The sequence below is a fragment of the Pogona vitticeps genome, chromosome 1 (assembly GCF_051106095.1).
Source record: "Pogona vitticeps strain Pit_001003342236 chromosome 1, PviZW2.1, whole genome shotgun sequence".
NCBI classification, from domain to species: Eukaryota; Metazoa; Chordata; class Lepidosauria; order Squamata; family Agamidae; genus Pogona; species Pogona vitticeps.
In genome coordinates, this window is record NC_135783.1 from 242,941,514 (window position 1) to 242,955,748 (window position 14,235).

Consider the following 14,235-nt stretch of genomic DNA (forward strand, 5'->3'; position numbering starts at 1 on the left):
TCTGCATCTCTGCTCCTTGCAAACCATGATCGGTGTGCTTTTCACAGCCTCCCCCTGTAGCCTGTGTTTACAGATTTCAATCTCTCGGGCATACATGCTGTCCTGGAATCACCAGAATGTGGCAGAATAGGCCTTGATTCCCACAGTCCAATACCAGACTCTGTCACTGATAGTGCCCGTAAATCACAAGCCACAGCGCCTCTGGGCATATATAGTTTTTCCTCACACACAAAATGACCTGCTGATCAAACGAGTTCGGAATGGTTTTTCAGGACAGATGAAATGACCTTTCAGGTTAGCAGGCTTGAGACCCAACACCTGTTATGCCTGAACACTTTTCAGTACTGGAAGCATGCACAACTATGGCTGACTTCTCCCAACCATTCTTTTCAGTGTGCCAGAGGCCATGCTCTTGCCCTTGGGGGACAAGCCAATAACGCACATACTAACACTCCACATTCTGCAGCCACTGAATATGGATCCTTGTGTTGCCAGGATGGAACCCCCTCCTCAAGAGAGGAAGATAGCGGGGGCGGGGGCGGAGAGAGAGCTCCCAGGTTTTCCGAAGGAAACAAAAAGGGGGTGGAAGAGATTTAAGGGTGATTCAAAAGCTCCAGGGAAGACCGAGAGGGTGTGTCGACCGTGGGCTGCTGGCTGGCAGGTTAAGAACCGGACAGCAAATGCCAGGCAATGGGGGGAATTTCAAGGTGGAGTGGAATATTCTCGGAAAAGGGCACAGGCGGCCAAGTCGGCATCCTGAGCATCGAGGCGTCACTTGCCCTCTGAAATCCCCGACGTGCCAGGGCATCGCCTCGTTCTGCTTGTTCCTCGAGTAGAAGAAAGGGGAAACCATCTGCACATGCCCTGGAGAAGCCTGGCTTTCAGAATTACGTCCTATGAGTCACACCCGAAAAGTGAAAGCGACCGGTTTGCCTGGACCCAAAAAAGAGAAACTTTGATTTCCCCCGAGTTTAGGTAAGGAGAAACCCTACCCCACTTCCCACCCCCTAACGCCTTCCCCACGGGGTTTGACCCGCAGAAATACAGTACTCGAGAAACGGCGATGACCCCCCCCCCTTCTTTTCCGGGCAAGTCTCTTAAGTCCCTCCTAAACGAAAGCCCGCCCTCTGGCCGAGTCCTCTTACGGTGACGTGGCATTCTCACGTGTTCGGAAGTCGACCTCAACACCCAAGCCGGGCTAAGGGAGGGAAGAGGACGTTGGCTGGGTTTTCAAACCACCAGCACCAGCAACACCCGCGGCTGGAAGAAGGGCGCTCCTTTTCCCCTTCTGCCTCCTTTTTCCTTCCAGACGAAACGGACGATGCTAAAAGCCGTGATCCTCATCGGGGGCCCCCAGAAAGGTGAGCGACCCAGCGCCGCCCTCCAAGGGAATATCTTCTAAGCTTTCCCCCTGCAGACTTCCCTGACTGTACTCGGGGTCTCTCTTGCCACCAGGCACTGATAATTAGGGGGTCTTCTGGACCATCTTTGCACCCCTCACTGCCTCCTCGGCCGTCGTTCCCTCCCAGCTCGGTCGCGGTTATTCCCCCTTGTTGTTTTTGTTGCTGGGGCTTCCGCCCCAGAATCTGCAGCCGCCTCGAGTTGGGGTCGAGTAGAGCCATCTGGCTAAGAAGGCTGACGGACGAGTCGTCACCCCCCAGCCCCCAAGGAGAGAGGAAGAGGGGCTAGTAATGTCAATGACGGGGCGGGGAGGGAGGGAGGGAGGGAGGAGGTGTCGTGAAGACATGCATATGCTCAGAATCACTCTTTTTCATTATAAACCTTCAGTGGTGACGTCTGTTTGTTTATTTGAAATATTTATATCATGCCTTTCTTTAAAAGGTCCTAAGGTGGCGTGCATAATTAAAAAACAATATTTAAAGCTTTTTTAAAAGATGCTTTTTAAAAAGGTTGTTGTTGTTGTCTAGTCATGTCCAACTCTTTGTGACCCCATGGACCACAGGCCCTCCTGTCTTCCACTGCCTGGTAGCTTCAGTGACATTGTCCAACCATCTCAACCTCTGTCGTCCCCTTCTCTTCTTGCCTTCACACTTTCCCCACATCAGGGGCTTTTCCAGGGAGTCTTCTCTTCTCATGAGATAGCCAAAGTATTGTAGCCTCAGTTTCAGGATCTGTCCTTCCAGTGACTTACATTATTAAAAGGCAATATTTAAAGCTAAAAACAATAAGTGTAGGCATCCTTCAGTCTCGAGAGACAATGTTAACATGCTCTGTATGGAGGTCTTGGAACAGCGTCTAGTGTGGCTGAGAAGGCCAATTCGAGAGTGACAATCTCTTCCACAATAAGTATACAAATACTGAAATGGATCAGACAAATGGATAACTCTGAGAAATGGTAAACAAAAGCAATCCTGAAAACATATTCACAACATGTCAGGCAAAAACAAAATAAAAAAAAGACAACAAAAGTATTGTGTCACCTAAATGACTGACTGCTGAAATTTTGTGGACAAGTCCACTTCTTCAAACTTGGCCACAAAAACTCACATTAAAATACAGCAGTTAGTCTTTAAGGTGCCACAGTGTTTTTGTCTTCTTTATTTTGATTTTCATTTTGTTTTTACCTGACATGCTAGCACAAACTAACATAGCTACCTCTTCTAAAGCAATCAAAGCAGTAAGGCATAACAGTCCATTGGAAAATCCCACTCAGGCAGCCAATCATTGAGTGGAAGCTTGCCTGAAGAGAAAGGTCTTCACCTGTTTGGAGAGGGACAGCAAAGATGGAGCCAGCCTGGCCTCCTGTGGGAGGGAGTTCCAGAATCTGGGACCAAGAGAAAGGCCTCTCCTTTCCTGTTCTGATGTTTTGACCTACAATTCCCAGTCTTTTCCCAGAGATTATATGATGTAGGGCTGATGGGAGTTGCAGGCTAAAACCACTGGAGGCCAGAAGCATGTGGTAGACCCTTTTGCAGAATGCAGCTCATAATATTCTGTCTTGTGGCCAGTGAAATGTAAGGAACAGCAGAGTTGCTTGTGATTCTGGGTTCATCTTCCTCTTGCAGGGACCCGCTTCCGGCCCTTGTCCTTTGAGGTGCCAAAACCTTTGTTTCCTGTGGCAGGAGTGCCTATGATACAGCACCACATTGAGGCATGCACCAAGGTATTGAAGGGTGAGATGTGGGATGGGAAGAGCTGTTCCAGTTCATATACGTACTGTATGTTCTTTTCATTTCTCATGCACAATCAGAAGTGGTCAGAGAAAGTGCAAGCAGTCTCTCATGGCAGAGTCTGAAATGGCTGCTGAGGGTTCTTTGATGTTGCCTTCCCTCTTGTACAGGTGCCCAACATGAAGGAGATTCTTCTGATCGGTTTTTATCAGCCTAATGACGCCCTCAGCCACTTCCTGGTTTCAGCTCAGCAAGAGTTCAAGATTCCCATCAGGTTTGTGGACGGCCATTTGGCATTTGGAGGGGAGATTAAGGAAGGGGTCCTGTTTCAGAATCTGACTGTACATAGGATGATTAAGGTGGTAGTTGCATTTGCCAACATATGGTGTAAAGCTTGCCTCTGCCTTACGCACCCCAATTTTGCAGCATTTCAACCAGAAGTAGGGAATAAGTAGCCTTTCAGCAGTTGTTGAACTTCAGTGCCCATCAACCCCAACCAGCCTAGCCAGTTGTGAAGTGTGATGGTAGCTGTAGTCCAACACCTGGATTCTCAGTGTTGATTTAACCTCTGATTCAAAAGTCACACATTATGTTTAATAGCATTGCATTTCACTGTACTGCGTTGCTGTATAATGCCAACCCCTTTCCCCCATGGTTTTAACACCTGAAAAATTAAGGATTAGATTCCAAGCATGTGATAAAATGAGTTCTAGTTCATGAAAGTGGTTAGCTTTTAAAATGTCGCAAGACTCTTTGTTGGTTTTGTTGGAAGAGGTTCATGTCAGTCCTGTTATGGAAATGGACATACTTGATTTTTTTGCTGTTGCAGAATAAGATTCATATACATGTTCTCTAGGTATCTGCAAGAGTATGCAGCACTTGGCACAGGAGGTGGCATCTACCATTTCCGAGATCAGATCCTCTCTGGCAACCCTGAGGCCTTCTTTGTGCTAAATGCTGATGTCTGTTCTGCATTCCCTCTCGATGAGATGCTCAGCTTCCATCGGCAGCTTGGCAGCCCCAACAGCTTCCTCATGCTGGGCACCACGGTAATGTGCAGTCTTCCCTCCACCTGCTGAACTACTGTGGTCTTGGATGTAAGCACAGCTTAGAGAAAGGTGTTTTCAGCCACATCTCCCACAATCGTGTAACACTACCCGCAGGGGATAGGATATATGAGAGTTTTACAGTCCGGAACATTACAGGTACCTTGGATTGCCAGACAAATGTAAAGGGTTCTAGGTCAAATTGGGCCTGAACTCTGACTAGAACCTAAAACGATTAAACCAAGGCATATACTTTATATATATCATGAGAAGAGTCCTTAGAAAAGACAATAATGCTAGCAAGAATTTGAAGGCACTTGGAAAAGAGGAAGAAATAGCATGATGTCTTTGGAAGTCATTAATTCATAGAGTTGCCATAAGTCAGAAGTGACTTGCCAAGCACACAACAAAGTCCCAAACTCTTGGAGGGCCAAAAATGCCACGCCCCACCCAGCTTTGGGAAATGCAGTGGGAAGGTGTGCTGTAGGCCTCCAGTCTACAAAGCAAGTGACCTGTTGTCTTTGGGCTTTCCCAGGTCACCTGTTTTCCAGCAGGGAACATTTTGTGAGCTAGGGCCGCTTCCAAGCCCTGTGATGCTCTTGTTACACTGTGCTTTTCCCTCCAGGCCAACCGGAAGCAGTCCCTCAACTACGGCTGCATTGTGGCAAATGCTGACACACACGAGGTATGTGAAGGACACTGAGTAGAGGATACTTTGCCATCTGAAGCCGAAAATGGGATGGCACTTTTCCCCCCTGCCCAGAATGGGTGATGGGGCAGCTGTGTCTGCTGCATCTGAAAGCAGCAGCCCAGCTTTAAGGGTGAAAGCCAAGGCAATGGCCCATTGCTCTTTCCTTCAGGGCTCTGATGCTTCCTTTCAGCCTCTGCCACCCTATTCTGTCTGTTAGGAGGCATGATGGCAGCATGCTTCCCCTTGATTCCCCCCCCCCCTTGCTGCTTTCTGGATCCTGGCATCAGATAGAGCAGTTGCCCCAACACTGTATAGCCAAATTGCAATGTTTTTCTCCTTTTCATGCCTAGCTGTCACTCTTTCCCTCTAGGTCCTGCACTATGTGGAGAAGCCCAGCACCTTTGTGAGTGAACTCATCAACTGTGGCATTTACTTGTTCACACCGGCCATCTTCCGTCACATTGGGGAGGTCTTCCAACGTAACCAGAAAGAGCTGCTTCTGTGAGTCTCCTTCTGAACCGTGCATTTGTGTCCTCCTTGCTCCTGAACAAGACTAGGTCACTCATCTACCATCTTTATTTTTCTGTTTCTCTCTATCTCTCCCTCCTCCTCCTCCTTGCCCATCTCCTTCTGCCATCTCTTGCCCACTCTGAGGGGCTCATGTATTGGGTAAGTGTGTCACCCTCTCACTTTTTCCTGCATGCCCCTCATCCAAGTCTTGTGGTAGTTCTGCTTCAGGAGCTTTGGGCACTTGGGCTAAGAGCTGGTTTTTGGGCATCCTGTAGTTTCTAAGGAAACAGTGTTGTTTCCATAGCTGACTCCCAGTTTGAGAATTTTCTTTGCCTCACCTGGAGACGCGTCCTTCTGTCTTGTAATAGGTGTGGCTCCCTTTTCTGATAAGCAGCAGGCTGCACCTCCTTCACCTTTTTGTCGGTCTTGTTCCTGCAGAGAGGAGAGCACCAATGGCTGGCAGCGAGCAGAAGCCATCAGACTGGAGCAGGATGTGTTCACAGCCCTTGCTGGGCAGGGACGCCTCTTTGTCTATAAAACAGAGGGCTTCTGGAGCCAGATCAAATCTGCTGGGTAAGGGGAATGAAGGAGGTAGAGCGGGATTCAAATTGGGCATTGTGTGGAGTGGGCAGAATGTGACTGGAAGGTGGTTGGTGTATATTCTGTGTGCAGGGTCAGTACAACCTGTCCTGCACTTCAGGCAAACAGTTAATTGCCTGAGGTGCAGGACAGAATGGCACCCACTTTCCATATGATGTACAAAAGGCTGGCAGTTAAATCATACTCCAACACTTCAGCAGTTGAACGGCGTTTCAACACTGCTTGAAGGAGCAGCATTTTCAGCCATGCTTGGCAGGCTGAGGAGAGGCCGTGTGGGATGCACAGTGCTATCTGACATGTTGTCATGACTCCTCTAACACACACACACACACACACACCCGACATCATCTGCCATCTGAAGCCGCTGCCTTGGTCTGCCTATTGATATGGACAGCCTTCTTTGAGAAATTGCTAAGTTTTACATTCTACAGGCCCCAGCTTGACTTACCTTTAGTAAATATGGAGGGCAGTGTATGGGCTGCCTTGGATGTAGGTTAAAGGGAGAAACAGCTTCAAACTGTGCTGGCCAAAAGAGAGCCATGTTACAAAGGGCTGAGAAACAGCTGGGTATCGTTTGAAGGTTTGGAAGATGGATGCAGTGTGCGGGGACTGCTTTTAGACCCCTTGGCACAGTCACTCATTCTATCTCCTCACAGCCTCCAACCTCTGTGAGTTCAGGCTCTGTCTTCTTCCCTTGTTCCAGTTTCCCTGGTTTTGTCTAAATATGACCAGCATCCATCTCTGAAGCTTAGAATAATGAGCAGAATTCTTAGCCTTCCTTTTAATTTTTTTAAAAAAATTAGAATTGGAGATTCTGATTGGCAGGAGCCCAGTTTTTTGAAAAAGCATTTTAAATTTTCTTCTGGGTAACAAAGTGGGTGTGGGAGCCAGAGTGAAGTAGAGGTAAATCACTCACCCCGCGCTGCGCCCAACATAAAGTTTGATCCCTCTTCCGTTGACCATAGGCCTTCATTTTAGTGAGAGAGCCATTTGTTCCTTCCCCTTCTCCCTTTGTCCTCCAAGGGTCAGCATGAGAGAGTTGCTACATTGTTGGGGGCCAAAGGCCAGGCATAATATCTGCCTTGTTCTCTTTGCCAGTTCAGCCATCTATGCCAATCGCCTTTATCTGAGCTGCTATAGCCAGTGCCATCCAGAGAGACTCGCCCAGAGCAGACCAGGTGGACCCACCATTCGAGGTATCGGCTCTTTTCCTTCCCCTTTTCCCAAAAGAACAAAAACAAGGCATTCTTCTAAAGACGTGGTGGCGCTGCAGACTAAACCGCAGAAGCCTGTGCTGCAGGGTCAGAAGACCAAGCAGTCGTAAGATCGAATCCACGCGACGGAGTGAGCTCCCGTCGCTTGTCCCAGCTCCCGCCAACCTAGCGGTTCGAAAGCATGCAAATGTGAGTAGATTAATAGGGACCACCTCGATGGGAAGGTAACAGCGTTCCGTGTCTAAGTCGCACTGGCCATGTGACCACGGAATATTGTCTTCGGACAAAACGCTGGCTCTATGGCTTGGAAACGGGGATGAGCACTGCCCCCTAGAGTCGGACACGACAGGACAAAAATTGTCAAGGGGAACCTTTACCTTTACCTAGATAGTTTGTGCTCCAAATGGTCAGGGAACCAGCCCATCCAGCAATGGGCCAGTTGGCACCAGAGAGGCCCTGTGGGTGGTTGCAGAGGCCTATCTGCCCCAGAGCCAGCCGAGTGTGTGGTATCTTCAGTATCAGGAAAGCAGGCCTGCTTTTAGAAACACGGAGTGGATTTGGAAACAGTTTTGTATTGTGTGTGTGTTTGTGTATCCTTGTTTCCAGAACATGTACAGATTATAGTTGCTGAGAGCCCTCCTTTATTTGGCACATGTGAACTTTAACCAGCAGGCTGGCTTGAGCACAGCGATTACCACTCAGCTTTAGAGAAGGAAGCCTGGATTTTAGAAAAGCAGGTCCTTGGCACAAATCTGTCCCTTGTGGAGGAAGTAAAACCCATTCTGATGCATCTCCTTTTTTTACACAGGGAATGTCTACATCCATCCAACAGCCTTGGTGGATGCCAGTGCTGTGGTAAGTGTCGTGGGTCTGGGAGGGGCTGCGGTGCTTGGTTTCAAGGTCTGAGCACTCTTCACCTCATTGCAGGTTCTTGCAGCAGACTCTCATCCTGTACCAAGCACAGCAGGCAGGTTACATGGGGGTCTTGTTGGTTGGCTCAATGACAGGCTGGGCCGTTTCTTTCCAGCTTGGCCCTAATGTCTCCATCGGGAAAGGAGTGACGATTGGGGCTGGAGTTCGTGTGCGGGAGTCCATCATTCTGCACGGGGCTTCCCTGCAGGTAGGTGTTGTCCCAATTTCCAGTGAGACAAGATCCAGTCTCCTACATCACCTTGGGGCAGGTCTGGTGCCTGTCCTATCGTTGGGCTGCAGTACTTGTCCCCTGTAGCCAGCCTAGGCAACAGCGGTCCAGAGCTTGGAAAGGTTTCTGTCTGGGTAAGGGATGAAGGACTTGGCAGTCGAGCAACATCTGGAGGGCCACATGTTCTCCATCTCTTCTGCATGACCTTCTCAAATTAATATTTCTAGTATAGTGAGTGTGTTATTGTATCCGTCGTTTGTTGAAAGCAGATACCTTTCCTCAAACTGGTATTACTCCTAAAATACAAATAGGAAAATTTTCCCACTTGAAAAAAAAAAGAGGCTTTCCCTCTTCTGGCGTATGTGCTTGCTGTGTTTCATCCTGGCGGTGCAGACGGTGGTTGTACAGCCGTCACCTTTGATGTTTTCTGTGGCATCTCTTGATGAGGCAGTTTCCTCCCCAGTCTTTTTGCAGCCTCCTAATGTATCAAATTTACATCCTTTTTGCCACAAAACAAAATAAAATCGAGGTCAGTTAATAAAAATAACATTCAAAATTTTTAAATATGTTTAAAGCATAACATGATTTAAAGTTTTCTAGTTAAAGCTGGATCAGTAACAAGAAATAACAGGGCTTTTCAGTCAAGACTTGGCTGGCCATCAGAGGTCTGTTTGAGCAAAAGAGACAGCAAGGAGGAGGCCAACACTGCAATGATTTTTTTACTTGTTCTTTAGTCATCTTCCATGTACCAGGGCCATTCATGAAACATTAAAAAGAAAGCGCAAGCCAACAAGAAAAGTGGTGGGCCCATAACAACATCCCACCATTTGGTGAATCACAATTTTTTCCTCTTTTTTCCAACTTCCTTTTGCTAGGTTTTTTTTGGGGGGGAGGTTGTTTTGTTTTTTGAGGTTGCACACCTAACACAAAGGAGGGGAAGAGAATGAAGTCCTGCCATCCTTCTGATAGTAGGTGAGGGATAGAAAATTTGTGACTCTTCAGAATCTGTTGTAGTACATCTCCCATCGTTCCTAACCATTGGCTGTGCTGGCTAGTGCCAATGGAATCAAACAACAGTTGGGGAGCCACATCTCCCCTGCTCCTGTTTTATTATACAACATTGCTATCTTATGCCACCAGTGCTGAATTGGGAGTCATTATTATTGCAGCAGTAACCAAAAGTGGGTTTAAAAAATAAACTGTCCTCTTTTATTTGCTGCTTTTTGTTCTGCTGATGCCTGGCAGGTGGCAGTCATGCGCTGTAAAAATGGTATGTTCTGTCTTTCCCTAGGAGTGAGTAAGAATGTTTAGTGGGTTTTTTTTAAAATCAGAATTTACCATCATCTTTGATGTTTGAAAGTGGGAGAAAATAAAACTGACCTTTTTGCTCATTTGTTAGCTTATTGAGCAAAAACAACAACTCCTGGTACCTTTAGAAATTAAACGTGTATTACAGTTGAAGCTTTTGTGGACCAGAGTTCTCCGCGTTACATGCATTTTCTGAGTGTTGTTCAGGAAAGCTCCTGCCGTAATAAATTGATTAATCTTTAAAGCACCACATGACTCATTGTTTTTGCTGCTAGAGAATAAACTATACATATATTTTAGCTAGGGTACATAGAACTGATTATTTCAAACTGATTGTTTAAAATTGAACTTAAAACCTAATGTAATGATTTCAAGTGCAATTTTAAATGTATGTTACACCTTGAACTACATGTTTTATTGTTGTTTCCACGTATGTCAGAAATTTGGGTCGTAGTAATCATTGGTGTAGGATTTAACCTCGTACAACCCTATTGGGCTTTCTTCTGATTTCAAATATAGGAGAGGCAATTAAGTCATTTTGTTAGGAAGCCTTGCATCATTATTTTTCATTTTTATGAGGACAGTAAGATTGTGTGCGTGTGTATGATTTCTGTCCTCTCTGTTAAAAAAAAAAGTCTTCATCCTGGAAATTGACATCTCCAGGTAGGTCTGGAACAACCTCTGGTCTAAGACCCTGAAACCCTCACTCCACCCTCATCATTGTAGACTATGGAGGGTAACCCCTGATCTAATCCGCTCTTCCTGGATATCCAGTTCAATCCAAGGAAGTCCCTTTCTCACCACCCACAAGAAAGGAGGCCCTCTGAGTATGTCCTTCCTACCTACCTACCTGTCCATCCATGGTTGGCCACAGGCACTTACAGGTTCGTGGGAAGGCGAGAGAGCCACAAAGCCTTCTTCTGCTCTCTGGGTGCTGGCTGAATCCTGGCCTAATTTCACTTTCTCATTTTAAATGCCTGGTGAGCACTGTTTCCTCCAGTCCTCTTAGCTTGCCCCATAGACAACGACAGCCCCTAGAGCACCGTCTTCCTGTTGAGGGTGAGGTTGCTGAACCCTAAGGTGTTGCCAGCTAGGATGTGCAAGGAGCATTGGACTCTCCCTGCCTGAGTCTACCTTGGCAGTAGGTTGGAGGTTGCCATCTAATGCCCCGTTGCCTTCTTTCCTGCCCTTTTGCACAGGACCACACGTGTGTGCTGAACAGCATTGTGGGCTGGGACAGCACCATTGGACGCTGGGCTCGTGTAGAAGGGACCCCGAGTGACCCGAACCCAAATGACCCTTATGCAAAGATAGACAGCGAGACTCTGTTTCGGGATGGTCGCCTCACTCCTTCCATCACCATTCTGGGTAAGGTTTGGTCTTCTGTGGCCCCTTTCTGCAGTAAATAAATAAGATATTCCTTTATTTCAAGGCACGCCTCCCTTGTGAGGGGCTCTTTCCCCTCTCTCCCACCCTGATTTCCTTGCTGATACCTCTTGCTTTCCTTCCTCCTCCACAGGTTGCAATGTGACGATTCCTGCTGAAGTCGTCATCCTGAACTCCATTGTCCTCCCTCACAAGGAACTCAGCCGTAGTTTCAAGAACCAGATCATTCTCTGAAGAGGGGGAGAGCAGGGTGTTGCCTCTGGTTGTCTCCAGATAGGTTGTGGAAAAGACATAGCCTGAATCCATATTCAAGCTGCATCTCATCTCTTTGCCCAGTCAGACCAGGGCGTACTGCTCAAGCCTCACTATGGAGTGTTACTGTAGATTTCCCCCACAGCCTACTCACAAAATGGGGACAGGAGCCTCTCTCTTAGACTGCAGGGGTATGAGATGGCTCACCCCCTCCTTCCTTCCAGAACTGCTGCAAATCCTCTCCCCAAAAACAGAAGCCTGGTTTGGCCTGATGCTGTCATCCTACCTCACCTTGAACAAAGGACTAGGCAGAAAAAGGCTATGGAGACGCCCAACAGGGGCTTTGGGGTGGGGTGGGGTGGGGGGTATGTTGGTTAGTTCCCCTGCGTCTTAGGTGTATTTATCCAGCATACTAGATTCTCACCAGTCTCCATAGTAGGATACAGAGAGTGTAGAGGCAGTAGAGATCCCAAACAGGTGGTAGCACCATGTGGCAGAAAGACTGTTGAATCCCAGAACATGTTTCCTTTTCTGTTCTTCCTGCTCCGCTTCTTACTCTTACACTTGTCCCCTATGGCACTTAAAACGGGTCTCTGGGAATCTGCTGTATAGATACATTAACTGATGTACTTGCCAAGTGTTTTCCCCTCCCCCAGATCATGTTTATTTGTGGTTTCAAGGAACTGGTTTCTGTTCTCTAGGATAGTGGAGCAGGGAGAGAAAGGGACTGGCTTCTGGCCCGTAGCTTGTCCTCAGCTGCAAGGTGAAGCTTTGACTTCTAAGGTTGCAAAATAACTGAGAGGATAGGGGGAAAGAATGCAACAACAGCTGGATATAGTACGTGTTCAGAAAAATGGCTGTATGTGTTTGCTTTTATTTGAATGGCTCTTTCCCCCCTGAAGAATCTCTTCAAAGAGACTCCAGACCATTGAAAACTTCCCCACTATTGTTAACATTCAGTAATATCTGTCCATGATTCAGCCATCGGCTTCACCTTTCTGTAAAAGAACAGAGCTTATTCTTTGATAAATATGCTGAAAGCAGATGATCTGTGATAAAGGTCTTATCTGTTCCCCCCCCTCTAAATGCTAAACCAGAAAGGCATCCTCAAAATGTCTGAGGAAAATAAACACCCACTCTGGATCTTGAAGTGCTGTACCTACTCCTGTGTCTTATCCACGCTAAACTATTTCTCTTTTAAAAAGACATTTTTACTGGGAAAGCCCCTTCATGTCCTATGGTGGTTAAAAGAAACAAACAAACCCAGATGTATAATGTTGGTGGGTTAGGGGTGCTTAGGTTCCCCAAAATGTCACAGAACTTTCCATATCTCCTAGAGGGCACAAGGGGACATTTTAAGGGAAAAATTAAGAAAATAATGGGAATGGGCCACCCTTTGCAGGGAGACTACATTCTTTATCCACCAGCGTCCTTTGCTCTGAATGGCAAGCTTGAAGTACATTTTCAGTGGCTGCTAAATCACACCTGTAGAGGACCAAAATCCCAAAGAATTTTAGGGTTTCATTATTGCCCTACATTATGTTCCATGGGGACGTGGTGGAAACTGGTGAATACATGAATGAGCGGAGGGCATGTTTCCAAAGCAAGTTGCCAGTTTAGGACAGCAATTACCTTAGACCAAAATTTAGATTCACTGCTACTTCTCTCCAGCATGCTCAGGAATTAGAATGGTGAACTGGTAACAGCACTGGAGGCATTCATTAAAGCAAAGTTGACACAGAGACTATTATTGTTAGAGACCTTAAAGCTCATCTAGTCTAGTGGCTTCCAACCTGTGATTTCCCCAGATATCAGACTATGACTCCCAAACTTTCTCACTCCTGGGCATGCTGGCTGAGGCTTTGGGTAGATGAAATCTACCATCTTTTGGAGACCCACAGTTCTGGCTTAGCCTCCCACCAAGGCACTGTTTGCTAGACTACCGCAATTTACGAGCACTTTGCCCCAGATGCCTTCTGCTCTTGAAAGAGTGCCCCCCCTCCTCCTGCTTCCTCCAAGGAAGCGCACTCCATCACAGAACATCAAGAAGTTCTTGTGAAAATGCAGTTGAAATCCCCCACTCTTCCAACTAGAGCCAGTTGGTTTGGTTCCTACCCTCAGGAACAACAGAGAACATATTTACTCAGTCGTTTATGTGGCAATTCCACAGCTGTTTGAAGATGGCTATCTTATTGCCTCTTAATCATCTTTTCTCTAGGTTGAACATACCCAGCCCCTTCAGCTAACTCAAACATAACACATCTCGTACCAAGCTCATGATTCCCTTGACAGTGCTTCAAATGACTATCATATAATCTCTTAATAGTTTCTTCTCCAGCCTAAAGGTACCTGGCTCCTTCAACATGTCCTCCTAGGATTTGGAGGTACTGAATTACTGTCTGAAACAGGTTGTGTTGCCTGCGTTTGCATCTGTTTGAAAAATTTAACCAATAAAGGTCATATTTTGTGCCTGGACTCCCTCTGGATAGAAAGGATGGCCTTTCCCTGTGTATATCTACTGCTACCATAGCAATGGAAATAATAAAGGCATTGATGCCTACAAAACTGTTGCAGTGTGTTTACCATGTGTGTGTCAAATTGCATCCTTTGCTACTTTGGTATCTAGTCCGCTTTGTTTACTTGTGGCATCTGCCATTATTGCAAAAAATGAAGAGAAACATGTGTTAATTATAAATCTAACAATTGAGCTGAGAGATTCTATACAATGAGGGTGGTGGCTGCCTCTTGGTTGGCTGTTGAGACAATTGAAGGAATGGACATTTTAACAGGCCATGTATCATCCAGGTGGGGGTAGAGGGAGTTCTGGAATACAATCCCAGTGTCTTGGTTGATGGGGAAGTTTTGCCGCCACTGAGCTATGTCCTGTGACCATCCTGGTCAAGAATTACTGACACTGCAGTGCATGGAAACAATGTTCCTACACACTGGCTTTGCC

At 46.8% G+C, this 14,235-nt stretch overlaps 1 protein-coding gene across 2 annotated transcripts; it reads left to right on the plus strand.

Moving 5' to 3' along the window:
• The first annotated feature begins 602 nt into the window (after positions 1-602).
• Positions 603-13,844, plus strand: GMPPA (GDP-mannose pyrophosphorylase A). Of its 2 annotated transcripts, none has more exons than XR_012082327.2 (12): positions 603-1,361; positions 3,027-3,124; positions 3,302-3,405; positions 3,988-4,180; positions 4,803-4,862; positions 5,239-5,369; positions 5,817-5,951; positions 7,077-7,174; positions 8,001-8,047; positions 8,120-8,312; positions 10,841-11,009; positions 11,161-13,844. XR_012082327.2 is itself a non-coding variant. In XM_020792099.3 (12 exons), the coding sequence occupies exons 1-12, from the start codon at positions 1,322-1,324 to the stop codon at positions 11,259-11,261; spliced, it is 1,269 nt and encodes a 422-aa protein (XP_020647758.3). In that variant the 5' UTR covers positions 603-1,321; the 3' UTR covers positions 11,262-13,844. The 2 variants fall into 2 exon arrangements, 1 of the variants encoding a protein (XP_020647758.3); XM_020792099.3 differs by having other exon boundaries at positions 8,220-8,312.
• Positions 13,845-14,235: the final 391 nt, after the last annotated feature.